Source organism: Spea bombifrons, chromosome 11, assembly GCF_027358695.1.
Source record: "Spea bombifrons isolate aSpeBom1 chromosome 11, aSpeBom1.2.pri, whole genome shotgun sequence".
NCBI lineage: Eukaryota > Metazoa > Chordata > Amphibia > Anura > Pelobatidae > Spea > Spea bombifrons.
The window spans coordinates 21,656,833-21,672,342 of NC_071097.1; the positions used below are offsets into that span (position 1 = coordinate 21,656,833).

The window sequence follows — 15,510 nt, forward strand, 5'->3', positions numbered from 1 at the left end:
TTTATCTAATCTGAGCCGCTTATGTTTGCCTGTGTATTGTCCCACATTTTTTATAACGCTTTAGTCCATATACATATAATACTAATTAAACTGTATTCCAAACTGTAGCGCCAGTGTTCTGATTATGGGTGTACCCCGATTGCTCACATTTTTACCCCAGCTGCATTGTATTCTTCCACCATATATGCTTATATCTATGTCTGCGGATGCTATTATATCTTTTTAATACAGCTTTTAGTTGTAGAAGTGTTTTATACATATCATTCAGTATGTGTAATATTAATTTACATGCTGAATGCCTAGAGTATTTAAACCATTTTCATGTTCTATGATTTAATAACAAATACACTTTCATAATAATTGAGAAATTAAACTTTTTAATTTACAATCTTTGCTAGCACTTCGTAAGCTGCTTTCACTTGTAATAGGCTTTTTATACACTGCCAGCCAACTTAATCTCTTAATACCGCCAAGAAAATATTTCCATTAAGGGATGGCAATACTAACGCAAGCTTGCCTCCTTGATATCATAGGAAATTGTCGCTTTATTACTTCAGAGACATAATCAACAGATTGGTTTCGCTGGTGACGCCATGCAAACAAAACTGATCATTTGATAGGGATGTAGTAGGGGTTCTGTTTCTTTATTTCCTTTGTAAGCTTAAATGTTGGATCGTATCTAGCACATCAGCTGCTAATGTTCTCCTTTTTAAATAAATAAAATGTTTCCCATGCTAAAACCTCTGACATGTATCAATCCTGTCCCGAATAATGTTAAATTAAGTTGATTTCCAGTTGTACATCGAGATACAATATAAGACCAAAACTATGTAGACTCCTGGTCATCACACCTATATAAGCTTGTTAGACATCCCATTCCAAAACCATAGACATTAATATGGAGTTGCCCCCCTTTTTTGTGGTTAGAAAAGCTTCCACTCTTCTGGGAAGGGTTTTCCACAACATTTTGCAGTGTTTCTATGGCAATGTGTGACAATTTATCAAGTAGAGCATTTGTGAGGTCAGGCACTGATGTTGGACGAGAAGACCTGGCTCGCAATCCCAGCTATCCCAAAGGTGTTCAATGGTATTGAGGTCAGGGGTCTGTTCTGCACACTTGAGTTGTTGGACCTTGCCTTGCACACAGTGGCACAGTAATGCTAGAAGAGGAACGAGTCTTGCACACACTGGTACCACAAAGTTGGAAGCATGCAACTGTCTAAAATGTCTTTGCATGTTGTAGCAATAACATTAAGCTTCGCTGGAACTAAGAGTGCCAAACCCTGAAAAACCGTCCTATCACTCCAGAGAACACAGTTCTACTGCTAGAGAGTCTAGGGGTTTACATCACTTCAATGGACGCCTGATGTTGCATATGATCCTTCATATATTTAATTTTGATTAAGGCTCTAGTTTACCAGCAAACTTTACCAGCAGTGAAGGAGCCTAATTCAAAAATCTAGACTGGTTTTACCATCTGAGCTGCTGACTGTAGAAATACAGTTTTATAGACTTGTGCATCTAGATTTGTATGAATTGCAGATTTACAGAATTTTGGTAAAGAAAAACAAAGCAAAAAGCGCAGAATTTTCATATGGTATTCATGGGTTCACATTCACTCATGCTCACACTCTTGTTCTCGCTCTCTAAATGTTTCCCTACCTTCTCTGCCGACCACTTCTGCTACTGCAGACCACTTCCGCTTCTGCGTCTTCTCTTTTCTCTTCTATCTTTAATACTTAATCTTCTTTCTTTGTCTGCATCTCCGTGTAAGTAATCCGGCAACTTCCGCCAAAATGGCGGCGCTGCTGGCCTCCAATCAGGTAAGAGGTCGTCACCAGGTAAGAGGACGTCGCTTGTGGTGACACCCTCTCCTGATCCTCCAAATGGGCCTGAGGAAGTCGCTACAAGAACCGCCATATTGCATGAGCAGTGAAGGCAATTAGTTTGCTTGCATCTGATGGTTTCGTTAATAGCCCCTTGAATGGGAACAGGTCGGTCAAATCATTTTATTTTATCCAGATGACTTTGGGTTTACTGAAGGAAGGTCACATTCCAGTTTAACTGGTTTGTTGATCCCAAGCATGAGGTGCAGGAAAACATACATTGAGTTTGGAATCCTTATCTATCGTTGTCTTCAAAGCGTGAAATAAGCACAATGAGTTTCCGGTGCATAATGAGGCATTTCTTTGCTGTGTGTTAGAATAGTTTGCTCATGGATCTCATGAGCATATTACCCCATGCAAAACTAACCCCATGCCTTTTTATTTACTTTACAGAATCACAGCGCTATGCCGTCTTTTGCATGTTAAAGCTGGGAAAAGAGGTTTATGACACTGACATGGTTATAGTGGATAAAACAATGACCGATATTTGCTTTGAAAATTTAATTGAATTGTAAGTACAATTTCTCCCTTTGTGTTAATATTAATCAACTTGCTTTATAATATATATATATATATATATATATAATATACATTGTACTTCTGTTTACCTTTAAAGTTATAGCGAGTCTCTGTTGTATTACGTTTTTAGGCACCTTGTTTTAAATAAATAAAGTTCCATGATTTATTCTGATATATTGTTCAACAAATGTTATATTCCCAGGGATCAGCATCACTTGCAATCCCAGCATTTCAAGCAAATAAATCTTCTTTCCTTTTCTCTTAAGGTTTAATCACATTAAAATAACACAAACTATTTAATTTTTTTTTCCAGTTTCTATGGCAACAAGCAATTAGTGTCTGCTTTTTTGTGCCCCATAACAATTACATGTTCTTGGCAAAATTTTACAAGCGTAAAGAATTATTTCTATGAAAGGTCTGGGCGTTCAGCAGTACTAGTGATGATGTTTCTAATGAAGCATTTAGTTACAGAGCTGTTACTTTCAGCACATTAAGTGGAACAGCACCTTTAAATTCCTCTTCAAACGTTGTAATTTGAATCCTGCCATGTATTGAGACTGTGTATTGCTGAAAATAAATTACAAAGTATGCATGCGGAGAATGATGGTGGTTGGTTCTTGGACAACAGTTCCTACAACTCTCATCCATCCACTAAATGAAAGTTGGCTCTCCCTATTATTGGAGCCTGACAACACTTTTATAAAAATAGGCTGCTAATGGAATTGTTTTCTTGATTTTAGGTCACTCTGTTTTAAATCATAACCAGTCCAGCTTCTTGACAAATTTGGAGATTTGAAGGGCAAATTATGATAATCTTTGTGCACTCATGGCAGCATGGGTTTTAAAGAGGATAGGTTTTTTTTTTGAGATTTCTCCTCAATTTTATTATTACTAATATTATTATTTTTTGGAAAATGTCTGCAGAGATAGAAAACCTTTTATCAAGTGACCGGTCTGCATTACTTAATGGAGATCTTTTTACACCTGTTATTTCAACAATGCATTGCACCCCAATGGATTAATATATACCGTATTGGCCCAAATATAGGCCGCACTTTTTCCCCCCACTTTAAGTCTTTAAAGTGGGGGAGCGACCTATACAGGCAGCAGGGTTAGGATACAGATCCCCTGCAGCGGTGCAGGGGACCTGTATCCTACTCTCTGATACGCTCAGACAGCTTCCCCTGCCGGCACTTTCCACAGGAGGAGTGCCGGCAAGGGAGAATGTTGAAGCACATCGTGAAGACGTGCCGGCGGCGGAGGTTGTTTACGCGCATCGCCGCAGCCGGTGAACATCCGCACGATGCTTTTTACCTCTGCCCCCAAGACTTACCAGAGCAGACTCCTGGGTGTCTTGCGGGGCAGGCGGGGGACACCTACGCAATACGTGTATACAACTTCCGTTGCCGGCACATCCGCTGAGTGCCGGCACCGGCAGTTGTATGCGCGTATTGCGTAGATGTCCCCCACCGGCCCCGCAAGACACCCAGGAGTCTGTTCTGGTAAGTCGGGAGGGGGGGGCAGAGTGGCAGCATATCAAGGGGGGGGGGGCAGAGTGGCAGCATATCTATTAAAAAAACTTTTTCTTTAAAAAAGCACCAAACTTTTAGGGTTCGGCCTATATTCGGGTGCGGCCTATATCCAAACCAATACGGTATATAAAAATATTATTTATGTTGTATGCGTGCATTTATCAGGTGTCCAGTTGTTTGTTCATTTTGCCTTATAACTTTCCTTTTGCCCGCTGTTACTTTTTTCCTTTTCATTATTTCTATCTTCATTCTTACGGTATTCTGCCCTGAAGAGCATACTTTCCCCCCGACGTTATAGATTTGTCTGCATGTTTTTGTCTCTAAGAGAAGAAGAAAAAGGGCTCTTCGCATTTCATCAGATTTTGTTACTGATGAGACCCCCCTTTAACTTGATTAAATTGTGTTTGCTTGTTTTTGACAGCACCGAAGCAAGGCCAGATTTTCTGCTAAAGCTGGAATTATATAGCTGCTGCATGGAAGATTCTTCTATAACCAACACTCCAAAGAAACTTGCGCAAAAGCTTAGAAACTCAATTGGCAAATCTGCAGGCAAGAAATTTAATTCAGAGTTTGAAGAAACAGAGCCACAAGCTTTATCGTTCTCAAGTCCTCATATGCCGTGAGTGTTTTTTTTCTTTTTCTTCCACGATGCGTTTTTCCTGGGAAAAATGTTTTTGAGATATGTTTATACATTTAGAAGTCATTTCTAAATGTGGAAATTATATGATATATACCGTATTTCTCCAAGTATAAGACGGTCCCTTGTATAAGACGCACCTTAATTTTGGGGGCCGAAATAAATAAAAAAATATTACATAGTTATTGTACTGGCTGCCTGGGCATGATATGAGTGTGATTGATGTTAGCTGCTAGCAATTGTTGGCAATCGCACTCCTATTATGCTCAGCCAGCCAGTACATGCACATCACTTTCAGCCTCCACACGGATCAATGCTAACACATACATACATACATACATACATACATTCATACATTCATATACTCCCCCACCTTACCTGAACTGCAGATCTTCTGCAGCCTTCCGTGGGGGCCGCTGTTTCCCCTCTGCCTTGCTCGAGCAGGAACAGAAACTGAGCGGAGTCACGTGATGCGATGTGCATTCACGTGACTCCACTGGGTTCCTGTGTCGCCGCGGCGGATCAAGAAACGCTGCTGAGCAAAACAGGTAAGCAGCAGGTCCCCTTTCTGGTCCCCTTTTTTAGACCCCAGATTTTTCTAAAAAAGGTGCGTCATATACATGGGGAAATACGGTAATTTATGACCTCGGGTCCATCAGAGCCGGTGTCGACAAGCATATTAAAATCAATCCTGGATTTTTAAAGCTAGCAGACAATAACATGGTATATGTGGATGCTGCAGCTCCTCTCTATGCTCGCACAGCTGCAGCATGCGGCTGTATGTATCCAGCTGTCAGCCAATCACAGGGAGGGTACCATCCCGCTAGGCATTTGCCTTGTTTTCCTTATGGCAACTCCTGGCTCGTTCAGAGCATGTGAGTTTTTGAATGAAATGTTAATTGCTGTTAGATTGTGTTTGTGCCTTATGGCATGTCATAGATTAACCATAAATGTTTACCGCTAAGTCAAACATCCTATAATATTACAAATGAAGCATGTAATGTGACCTTTAATTAGTATGGGTGACATTTTGCACAGATATCTTTGGATGGGTTAGTAAAAGGAAGAGAAAACATAGTGCCTGAAAAAAATAGTTTGTAGAGATGTATTTATGTTCCATGAACAAATTCCCTTTCTGTTGGCTTCAGGGATACTCTGGGTTGGTCAATAACAAATCAACAAAAGGAAGGAGATTAATAGGTCTGCATAGTGAATTTTAATGGGTGGTGCAGTCCAACTCTTGGATGATTGCAAGCATCATTGTCAACGCTTCATTAATCGACATTACAGTAAAATACTGATTTATAATGGAAGTGAAGCTAACTTAATAAAATTCACATACAGGGAATGATGCTTAGTGTGCAGTTACTTTAACATCTAATCTTTTTGCCCCATAGAGGAGCAAAATACAACTTGCTTGCCCATATTACCTTCGCTTTGGAGGATATTGAAGACAACTTCAGCACCCATAGTCTAACCATAGCTGCTCATGGTAAGTATTCAACTCTAATAGACATTAAAATTGATTTTTATGTGGAAAACACCTTTTTATCTTGACTTGGTAAATCTCTAAGAGGCTAAACTCTTAGGAGTCCTACATCTTGCCTATACAAAGAATATTATATTTGTGCCCAGAAAGAATGTGGGTTCTAGAACCAAAAACTCTATTTTAATTCAGTTGAGGTAATCTGTAAATCTTAATATAGGTCTGTAAGAACCGAATTGCAAACATTCATGATAACATTAATGAAAACTACTCAAAAACTACGAATCCAATGTATACATATTACGCTGTTAATCATAACATGCAGAACCAAAGCTTACCAGTATCTGCACTCTGCAAAAATCATATAATACGTAGCTGGAATGTATATAAACATTAAATATCTATGCTGTTTTTCTTTTTGTTGTTTGCAGAGGAATCTTCTTTTTGGCTTCCTTTGTATGGTAGTATGTGCTGCCGATTAGTTGCCCAACCAGCCTGTATGACTAACGAAGTAATATCAGGATTTCTCAACCAACAGGTACAGAAGCTATGTGATTCTCTCTCTCTCTCTCTCTCTCTCTCTCTCTCTCTCTCTCTCTCTCTCTCTCTCTCTCTCTCTCTCTCTCTCTCTCTCTCTCTCTCTCTCTCTCTCTCTCTCTCTCTCTCTCTCTCTCTCTCTCTCTCTCTCTCTCTCTCTCTCTCTCTCTCTCTCTCTCTCTCTCTCTCTCTCTCTCTCTCTCTCTCTCTCTCTCTCTCTCTCTCTCGGGTCACCGTCAAGTGTGAAAATCTTATTTGAAAGCCCATGTATTTTACAACATGTATATCATTTGTGTTGACTAATAGCAGTGTGTGTGTATATGCAGCGACGTAGGTTTATTTGAACAGTGAGAGACAGAATAACAACCAAAAAATCTAGAATAACACATTTTAAATAAGTTATAAACTGATTTGCATTTTACTCAGTGAAATAAGTATTTGAACCCCCTATCAATCAGCAAGATGTCTGGCTTCCAGGTGTCTTTTATACAGGTAACAAGTTTAGGAGATTAGGAGCAGTCTCGTAAAGGGAGTGCTCTTAATCTCAGTTTGTTACCTGTATAAAAGACACCTGTCCACAGAAGCAATCAATCAAGACCAAAGAGCTGTCGAAGGATGTCAAGAACCTACACAAGGCTGAAATGGGCTACAAGACCATCGCCAAGCAGCTTAGTGAGAATGTGACAAACAGTTGGTGCAATTATTTGCAAATGGAAGAAACGCAAGATAACTGTCAATTTCCCTCGATCTGGGGCTCCATGCAAGATCTCATCTCGTGGAGTTTCAATGATCATGAGAACAATGAGGGATCGGCCAAGAACTATGTGGGAGGATCTTGTCAATGATCTCAAGCCAGCAGGGACCATAGTCACCAACTACGAAGGTAACACACTACGCTGTGAAGGCCTGAAACCCTGAAGTGCCTGCAAGGTCCCCCTGCTCAAGAAAGCACATGTACAGCCCGTCTGAAGTTTGCCAATGAACATCTGAATGATTCAGAGAACTGGGTGAAAGTGTTGTGGTTCGATGAGACCAAACTCGCCGTGTTTGGAGGAGGAGGAATGCTGCCTATGACCCCAAGAACACCATCCCCACTGTCAAACATGGAGGTGTAAACATGATGCTTCACCGCATCAAAGGGGGGATGGATGGGGCCCATGTACCATCAAATCTTGGGTGAGAACCTCAGCCAGGGCATTGAAAATGGGTCGTGGATGGGTATTCCAGCAGGACAATGACCCAAAGAACACGGCCGAAGCAACAAAGGAGTGACTCAAGAAGAAACGCATTAAGGTCCTGGAGTGGGAGTGAGAAAATCTATGATGGATCTGCAAAGAGGAGCCAATTACAAGAAACGTCTGACCAAGTACTAAGTGATGTTTTGCAATGGGGTCAAATACTAATTTCAGTTATTTGAAATGCGTTATTCTGTATTTTTTGTTGTTACTCTGTCTCTCACTGTTCAAATAAACCTACCATTAAAATTGTAGACTGATCATGTCTTTGTCAGTTGGCAAACGTACAAAAACAGCAGGTGATCAAAATTTTTTCCTTCACTGTATTTACAACATGTATATCATTTGTGTTGACTAATAGCAGTGTGTGTGTATATGCAGCGAAGGAAAAAATTATTTGATCACCTGCTGATTTTCTATGTTTGCCCATTGACATGCATGATCATTCTATACTTTTAATGGTAGGTTTATTTGAACAGTGAGAGACAGAATAACAACCAAAAAATCTAGAATAACACATTTTAAATAAGTTATAAACTGATTTGCATTTTACTCAGTGAAATAAGTATTTGAACCCCTATCAATCAGCAAGATGTCTGGCTTCCAGGTGTCTTTTATACAGGTAACAAGTTTAGGAGATTAGGAGCAGTCTCGTAAAGGGAGTGCTCTTAATCTCAGTTTGTTACCTGTATAAAAGACACCTGTCCACAGAAGCAATCAATCAAGACCAAAGAGCTGTCGAAGGATGTCAAGAACCTACACAAGGCTGAAATGGGCTACAAGACCATCGCCAAGCAGCTTAGTGAGAATGTGACAAACAGTTGGTGCAATTATTTGCAAATGGAAGAAACGCAAGATAACTGTCAATTTCCCTCGATCTGGGGCTCCATGCAAGATCTCATCTCGTGGAGTTTCAATGATCATGAGAACAATGAGGGATCGGCCAAGAACTATGTGGGAGGATCTTGTCAATGATCTCAAGCCAGCAGGGACCATAGTCACCAACTACGAAGGTAACACACTACGCTGTGAAGGCCTGAAACCCTGAAGTGCCTGCAAGGTCCCCCTGCTCAAGAAAGCACATGTACAGCCCGTCTGAAGTTTGCCAATGAACATCTGAATGATTCAGAGAACTGGGTGAAAGTGTTGTGGTTCGATGAGACCAAACTCGCCGTGTTTGGAGGAGGAGGAATGCTGCCTATGACCCCAAGAACACCATCCCCACTGTCAAACATGGAGGTGTAAACATGATGCTTCACCGCATCAAAGGGGGGATGGATGGGGCCCATGTACCATCAAATCTTGGGTGAGAACCTCAGCCAGGGCATTGAAAATGGGTCGTGGATGGGTATTCCAGCAGGACAATGACCCAAAGAACACGGCCGAAGCAACAAAGGAGTGACTCAAGAAGAAACGCATTAAGGTCCTGGAGTGGGAGTGAGAAAATCTATGATGGATCTGCAAAGAGGAGCCAATTACAAGAAACGTCTGACCAAGTACTAAGTGATGTTTTGCAATGGGGTCAAATACTAATTTCAGTTATTTGAAATGCGTTATTCTGTATTTTTTGTTGTTACTCTGTCTCTCACTGTTCAAATAAACCTACCATTAAAATTGTAGACTGATCATGTCTTTGTCAGTTGGCAAACGTACAAAAACAGCAGGTGATCAAAATTTTTTCCTTCACTGTATTATATATATATATATATATATTATATCTCTGTCACATAGGTGTGTGATTTTTATGCGTTTTGTGTCCATGTAGGAATTGGTGGGAGGCGTTGGCAGCTGCATTAGGTTGTACTGTGTGCTGAAAGGTGGAAATCTTCTGTGCTATTATACCCCAGAAGAAATTGATGCGAAGATCGAACCAACTTTGATTATACCTGTTAACAAGGTAAGTATTGTGAAGAAATACTACTATGTTTCATGTATTTATATACACACTCCAATCAATTTTGACAGGCATGTAAGAATGATATGGTTGTTGGTGGTCTGCAGGTCAAATGTAATACAATCCGGATATCTTGTTGTCCATGAAGCCTTTCTCCTTTGGCTGATGACAATATGTGACATTTTTTTGGAGGGGGGGTCCAACAAATGACAGAGGGTGACCTAACAACCTGGGATCGTGTGCATGTATAATTATATATATTGTTGTTTTTTTCTCAGGATACAAGAATTCGAGCTGTGGGGAAAGATTCCAAGAAAAGAACAAACAGTTTTTCTGTTATCAACATTATGTCTGGAGAAGCTGTTACAAAAATATTTTCAGCTGACAGCAGAGAGGAGCTTCAAAAGTGGATGGAAGCTTTCTGGCAGCATTTTTACAACATCAGTAAGTTATTAATGCGCAAGGCTCCATCTAAACAAGTCTTTTTATTTGTTTGTTTTTTTACTACTGAATAGAAAAAAAATGTAGATAAATGGTTTTTGTATTTATCCCAGTCATTTTTAAATTTCCATTGGCCGATGCTCTCTGGAAAGTTATATTCTTTAAGGAGGGCGGTTTTGTAATTTTTTTTCCAACACAACTCTCCTGCTTCAGCCTGTGATAACATTGCTGTGGCTTTTAAATGTCTGAGGCTGTACCGGTTTACAGCGTCGCATGCTGATCCTCGCTAAGTGGAAATACTGTGAATTGCAAGACTATTTCGCAAGTCTAGTGGTAACCTTTGACAAATAGCAGTGGAGACAGGCAGAAGAAACACGTGACTCTCTCTCTCTCTCTATATATATATATATATATAGTGGAGCAGAAGTCTCCTCCAGGGATGGACAACCGCAAGTAGAGTCACGTGTTTCTTCTTGTATGTATGTATATATATGTATATATATATATTTTTAAACTGGGAATAAGCCAAAGTAAGCTTTTGTTATCTAACATGTTTTTTTGTACATCGATGATCTATTGCCTTATGGTTGTTTTCACTAAAACTCACATTAGAAAGAATAACAACAAATCACAAAGTTGTGTCCAATACAAGAATAATTGTTTTCTTGTAATCACTTTTCTTGTAAATTTTTCATTTCATTTATCTATTTTTTCATGCACTTAATCCATGTAAAGTTCTTGTGCTGTTTGTTCTGCTTTTCTCCCCGTAATCCATTGTGCTAATTTCTCCTGTGAGTACAATTAGCACAAGCCACGTTGAAATTGTATTTCCCCAAAGCATGTATCTAATTAAGAATTTTCTTAAGGAACAGACAGCAAAATATTGCCTGTTTGGTATTAATTTTAATTGCAATGTTCGTGGTGTAAAAAAAAAAAAAAAGAGAGAAAAAAAATCACATTGGGCGAAATGGTTTTTGCATCAGATTTGTTGATTTTTGGTAACCTATGTGGGGGCATCAAAGTTTTTTTTTAAATGTGGACATTAGTTTATTTTGCTGTAAAATAAGAAATGGCTTTTTTTTTTTTACTGGAAATAACAGAATACATTTTGTACATTAAACAAAGTGGCCTTTTCCCTTCCTTTTAATGTATCAAGGAAATTCTATGCATTTTTTTCTCATTTATATATGCCCTTCTTACAATAGTTTGGTGTAATTTATTAAAATATCTGAAAGAAACCGGAATTACTGACCGAATACAATGGCATGACTTAATTCTTAAAGCAATGATTCTAAAATAAGCCCTCCTTAACAAAACCAGCTGCTGAAATACAAGCGTTTTGATATACTTGCAGACAAGCATATAACCAAATAATCGACCAACTCTCTCTCTTTGTTGGTCATGTTTTTATGTCTTGTCGCTCTTGTATTTATTATTCATGCGATTGTCTAATAATAGTCCAGTAGCAGTTACACAAAGTCAAATAATAATAATGCTTTTGTGCTAATGAGCAGAATGCCGCCCTGCCATCGGCAGCTGACGGCACCATATGAATGGCTTCTGAACAGCTGTTAAACAAGTTCTTGACATCGCATGACAGCTGGTTGGAGATCGTTCGTGAAGCAAATATGTATTCAAAATCAAATATCAATTTAGCACAATCACGCGCGACATTGGTGCAGTGGGGATTAAACATCAGTCTACGCGCTGCATTCTTCCGTCAATTAATCAGCAGTTAGAAATTGTGTGTTATCTGTTCCGTTGCTAACCAGTTTAGGGCTTAGATCACAAAATTTGCCGTAATTGGGTGTGTGGGGCACTGTGCCATAAAAAACACTAAGTATTTGATTGGTTGCCTCCGATTCCTAAAGCATTAGAAATCTAAGTGCGGATAACGAATCAAAATTCGTAAATGGGTAATCCGCTGTCCCATGCAGCCCCGCCAATGAAGAATGCATAGTAGAGTACTTAGTAAGTAATGTTCATTCTTCAACTTCTTAAGACCCCTTACCTTTAGGACGTGCTGCAGCTTCCCATCTGTGGCCCTGTTTTCACGCTACTAGTTGAAATTAGCGAATGCACCACATGGCGCAGGTAGCAGGGGATGGGAATGAGGCATGCATATGAAGGGGCTCTGCAGAATACCTCTATTCACGTGAACATTTTAAGTGGACACTCTGCTATCGAAACACATTAAACGTATGATGGCTGGAGTGCCCCTTTAATATTAGTCTAGTGTAATCCTACAGTACTTAATTGTTATATTCCTTACAAATTATATATCCTTTAACAACCAAGAATCGGTTATTTCTACAAGTTAGGGATTTTTATTACTCATTTGTGGCAGTATTTTTCTTATTAAGCAATTCATAAATACGTTCAGTGGAAAAGTAAATGTAGTGGATTTGGCAAATGTGCTTAACAATAATCGAGAGACGCAAACATATGATTTGCCTGCCAAGTGAAATTCTGTTTAATTATACATTCTATAAGTTGTTGCGTTTTTTATCATTTTTGCGCTCTCTAACCTTTAGGATGTTAATGTTAACAGTTCAGTATGTGTGAAACGGAACATGCTATTTTTAATACGCACATCTAATGAATTAAAAGCCATCACAATAGTATTAGTATGTAGGTGTTGAATAGCTTTTTCGTGATAGGAATAATTATGCATTTGATTAAAAAAAAAGCTCTCAAAAGGATATACCTAGATTGTATGGTACATTGTTACTGTAAACGTTAACTCAATTTATTCTTTCAGGTCGATGGAAGCATTGTGCAGAAGAACTTATGAAAATTGAGATTATGTCACCACGGAAACCACCATTGTTTTTAACAAAAGAGGCATCCTCTGTTTACCATGATATGAGTAAGTTTATTTTTGTGACGCATTGCATCGAGAATCATCTTGTATTACGCAAGTTTAATATGTAAAGTTTTTAAAGGGGGAAAAAAAAAATATATATATATATATATATATATATATATATATATATATAACACACACACACACACACACACATTATTACATTTTCACAAATCCACGATCTGTTAATAACACGCCAAACGGGCCCGGAATTCTGTGAATCCTTGCCTACAAACAAGTAGTTGTACTCAGTATGGTATATTCAAAATATGTGACCGGTCTGTGGCCCTGAAGAACTAGAATTGTACGCTCCTGATATACAATCTGTCTAAAACCTTTTGTTTCACACATGTAATCAGGGTTAGCCTAAATATTTTTAAAAATTCTTGTTTATATGTCCTTAAGTGGTACAAAAGCACATGAATGATTTTTATTTTATTAATGCAAGTCTGCCACTTTTATATCTGTATTTTAATGAACCAAAAATTTGCACAATAACACTTATAAGCAAAAAAGGGTCCCAGTCTTGTTGTAGCCCCCCAATTTTGTTTTTTTAGCAAGACAAGCTTAATGCTAATGGTTTGTGCTGCCCTGAAAGTTTTCTGTATTTTTCCTTTTGATTTTCTTACCTTTCTGATTACTTTGCATTATTCTGCAAACAACACCACCATTTAAGTATGTTAAAATATGATTTATTTTTAAGGAATTGCTTAGTAACTTTCAGTGTTAGTAATTTTCAGACCCAATTCATTTTTAGATTGTATTTGAGCATCCATGTTTGGGGTGATCTAGACCAATTCTTTGCCCCAGGGTTTATTGGATATGTTTGTAGACTAGGTTCTAGATTTGGAAGTTTTTAACAACTAAAACTTACAGCTCTACTTCACATTAAGCATTACTTGACCTTTTAGGTATTGGCTCCCCAGCGAAACTTGAAAGTGTAACCGATATTCTGCATAGAAAAATTGAAGAAACCGATGGGATGTTCCTTATAGGACAGCAAGAAGATGCTGCACCACCTCCTTGGGCTGCTTTATTTGATGGTAACCATGACCTACATTTTGAGAAAAATACAATGCCCTCTGCCTCAAAAGATGAGACCATACAGGGCCTTGATGGTAAAGGAAAGAAGAGAAGAGCACCACCTCCTCCACCCAATAAACCACAGTTTGGTGCAGAAACTCATACGAGCAGAGACATTGTGGAAAAAGAGAACATGTGGACACGCTCCAGCTTCTCCCGAAAGTCCTTTGATTCAAAGCTGGCTGCTCTAATGCACCCGTTTCAGAGGCCTATGGCAACCCCTCGTATCCCTGTTTTATCAGAAAAAAGACAACTTGAAGAAGGCAAGTCTAAAAGCCAAGATGATCACACAACAAAACCGATCCCAACCCCTAGACAGAAATCTGTCAAAGAAATACTGGACCCTAGGTCATGGCGCCAGTTACAAGAGTGACTTTTTTTAAATCATTTTTTTAATGCATTTTGTATATATATCCTTTTAATTCTCTAGTAGATGATAGCATTGGAAATCACCACGGTCCAATTAACTGTAATTTTCTACAAATGGTTAAGCACAGAAGAAAAAAGACATTTGTTATGAGCAAATTGTTCCATAGAATAATTGGCTTATTATTTTAATACCCCAATCCTATCCTCGTGTTATTTGTAATGTGCTCAGTTGATGTATAAGAATTTTCGAATACCATGAAAAAAAAAACTATGCTCTTAATCTTCAAAGAGAGTTTTCCTTCTTGTTGTTCTCCGCTGGCTTTGAGACTGTTCTGCATCATAATTACAGAGAAAATCTCTGTTTAAGATGACTAGGCAACATAACTCACCAATGCTGTCTTATGCCAAATCATCTCTATTATTACAATTAATAGGTACATTGTTCAAATTTAATGGTTAAACATACATGTGTATTCATTATCTTCTCAGTTTTTTTTTTTTTTTTTTTAATATTTCCTCTTCAGTTACATTTGTGGTTTTCTGTTGGCTTTTTCTGTATAGATTTATTTTACTTTAGATTTTTGAAACTCATTTATGTGGCAGCTGCATTATTAGCATTTGCGTATATTTTGTCCATAGACAAGGTCTTTGATTATTTAGCCATATTTCTGTATGGGTTTTTACATAGCTGTTCACAAAGGTATGATATTATCCAACAGTTCATAAAATACATTAAGTAATCCAGGGAAATAAGTTACTACGACAATGTAGTATGCGTTTTTCTTAAAGTACATTCATCCCTGGAGATGGATGATTAGATATGTTTCCTTTTCTTTAAACCTACTGTCCATCTCCGCTGCAAGCAAGTAGAAGGACCTTTCATTTGTACCAAACATATCCTATAAAAAAAAGAATATTAGTTGTAATTATGCTAGGAATATGATTCCTATCCAAACAGTACCTTTCTAGGTGGCAGAATTCACAGGTATAATACCAAATTTAAGAAATCCAACAAATTAATGAGG

General features: G+C 38.4%; 1 protein-coding gene across 1 annotated transcript in view; it reads left to right on the forward strand.

The window, feature by feature from the left end:
* RTKN2 (rhotekin 2) overlaps positions 1-14,773 on the forward strand; it is a 30,134-nt gene extending 15,361 nt beyond the window's left edge. Inside the window, exons 5-12 of the mRNA XM_053450610.1 lie at positions 2,280-2,397; positions 4,359-4,556; positions 5,972-6,066; positions 6,492-6,598; positions 9,598-9,729; positions 10,005-10,170; positions 12,929-13,036; positions 13,945-14,773. Coding sequence (XP_053306585.1) covers positions 2,280-2,397; positions 4,359-4,556; positions 5,972-6,066; positions 6,492-6,598; positions 9,598-9,729; positions 10,005-10,170; positions 12,929-13,036; positions 13,945-14,489 — 1,469 coding nt within the window. The 3' untranslated portion in view covers positions 14,490-14,773. The remainder of the gene's footprint in view (positions 1-2,279; positions 2,398-4,358; positions 4,557-5,971; positions 6,067-6,491; positions 6,599-9,597; positions 9,730-10,004; positions 10,171-12,928; positions 13,037-13,944) is intronic.
* The last annotated feature ends 737 nt before the right edge of the window (positions 14,774-15,510 follow it).